We start from the raw sequence: 2,163 nt of genomic DNA on the forward strand, positions 1-2,163 counted from the left end.
GCTTTAAGGACATTTAAATGAGAAGGTCAAACAATTGAATTTCAAATGAATGACATTTATTGCGTGACAAAGGGGTGAGGAGGTCAAATGTGAGAATTTATTGCGTTGGAATGAGAGGGAAAAAGCTAGGTTAAAATTAGGGTTATTGGATGTGTAACAGCCCAATTTTTTTATTCTTAACTAGAACCATGACCCGTGCTGACACACGGGTCTTATTTTCATGTAGAATAAGTCATAATAAATTCAACAATAAGCCGTAAAACATAAAGAGTACAAAATTTATGATACATTCCAAGCCATGAATCATAGGAATAGTAGAACTTTTATTCTGTTAAATAATAGAAAGTACACAACCTAGGGAAAATTGTCAGGCATAAATAGTTAACAATGAAGAATATTAAACTCACATCAATCCTTCCAAGTACACAATTTAGGATACATTGCGAAAAACTTCGTGCGAAAAACTTCGTGATAAACTACATTAGAAGTTACATCAGTGTCTTCACCATCATCATCAGATATTAATATCTTCAAACCTTCTCTTGAAGTAGCCCTTGACAAAGCCATCTACAATTGACCATGAGAGAAGCTAGGCGATGGCAAATATACGCCAACATGTTTCAAAGATTGACCTTGGCTTTTGTTTATAGTCATTGCAAAAGAAACGGTAAGCGGAAACTGCTTTCGTTGAAACTTGAAAGGAATTCTAGTTGACAAACTTTTGTTTATAGTCTTGCATCCTTATTGGCTACTGCTTTTGTTTATAGTCATTTCCAAGTAACTATGTAGACAAAACGTGGAAATTTGACGTTGACAGGAAATAGGTAGAAATATAACAATGTTTTATAATTTAATTAAAATAAAAAATCCCTACCAATAACCTTCTCCTCCTCTGCGCAACTCAATACATCCTTGAGTGTCATGAACTCAAACACATTCATCAGAATCTTCAGAGTGTTGATTTTGGTGAATTTTGAGTGACCCATCATAGTCAAGTTGTGCTTATGACTTATAAGCTTAAAAGGGCCATCATCGAAACCAACAACAGCACTGTCAAGAACGTATGCACATCCTTCTGTCACCATTTTCTGGAATTTGGACACCAAATCTCTTCGGACAGTTGCCTGCATCCGACTACCCTAGAAAAAATGAAAAAAACAAACTAAAGCACAATTAGCAAAAATGCTTATCACAACAATTCAGGAGCGGTTTCATAACACTTGTAAGGAGACATAAAACCAACCTTATCATCAACCAAGAGGATGTTCATGAAAATGATGTCGTTAGGATCCTTCTTAGATGGTATACACCATACATGAGCGACACGCACTTTCATCTTGAAATCTCTTTTCCCACCAGTTACAGCAAAAAGGTTTGTGTAAGCGTTGGCCATAGCTGCAGCAGACAAAAGCAATATACTATTTCTTAATCCATGGAATGTTGCAATTGAGAATTCAGAAACAGAAGTTATTACTTATAGGAAATCAGCCACAACAATCACGTAAAAATGAGGAGCAGCCAATAAATACAGGTTTCCTGAATTTGTAATGTTGACTTTGCATAATCAATGAAAATTGAAGGTGGCAGCATCAGTGGCGCATCGGAAGGGGAATGTGGAGTGCGTTATTTCAGGAAACAGATTTCGATGCACACAATGAAAATGTGTTATAGTGGCTTACAAAATATCTCTTATGGTGGGAGAATTATTTCAAACGATAAATTAATGAAAAATTAGGTACGTTGGAAATTTCCTCAAGAATTATGTTGGGATTAAATACGTCGAGTTAAACGGTAATTCCATTTAAATCATGGTCCCATCCGAAAAAAAGAAAATTGTGTTACAGTGCGAAGCCAATAATTCATACGGTGGTAATATTTATTTTTAACGTTAACCATTATGAAAAATTACTTGCTCTTAAATTTAATTTGAACACAGTGCTGTTTTTTTTTATTATTATGCAATCTTGTGGCCTTTTTTTTCTAGATTTTTTTTCAACCGTGTGGTTTTAATACTATTTAATGTACAATTGATTGGTTTTAATACTAAAGAAATTGTGTTATAATGCTAATAAATATACAATTGATTGTGTGTTATTTTATTTCCATTATACAATTTTCTGTGTTATTTATTCACATTTCAAATTTGGGATGGCAATTAATATG

At 33.9% G+C, this 2,163-nt stretch overlaps 1 protein-coding gene across 1 annotated transcript; it reads right to left on the reverse strand.

Annotated features, from left to right (window-relative positions):
* Window positions 1-408: 408 nt before the first annotated feature.
* LOC146915877 (uncharacterized) lies at window positions 409-1,393 on the reverse strand. Its single transcript, XM_085721473.1, has 3 exons — window positions 1,244-1,393; window positions 882-1,139; window positions 409-567 (listed from the first exon to the last, which is right to left on the reverse strand). Exons 1-3 carry the CDS (start codon window positions 1,391-1,393, stop codon window positions 409-411), a joined length of 567 nt encoding a protein of 188 aa, XP_085577599.1.
* Window positions 1,394-2,163: the final 770 nt, after the last annotated feature.

Source organism: Medicago sativa, chromosome 6, assembly GCF_051527215.1.
Source record: "Medicago sativa cultivar Bolivia chromosome 6, Bolivia_mono, whole genome shotgun sequence".
Classification (NCBI taxonomy): domain Eukaryota; kingdom Viridiplantae; phylum Streptophyta; class Magnoliopsida; order Fabales; family Fabaceae; genus Medicago; species Medicago sativa.

Coding starts and splice junctions, on each gene's coding strand:
- LOC146915877 (XM_085721473.1), bottom strand. CDS start 1,393: ATGGCCAACGCTTACACAAACCTTTTTGCTGTAACTGGTGGGAAAAGA. Junction 1,140..1,243: donor TCCTCTTGGTTGATGATAAG/GTTGGTTTTATG, acceptor CATTTTTTCTAG/GGTAGTCGGATGCAGGCAAC. Junction 568..881: donor GTTGCGCAGAGGAGGAGAAG/GTTATTGGTAGG, acceptor GGTCAATTGTAG/ATGGCTTTGTCAAGGGCTAC.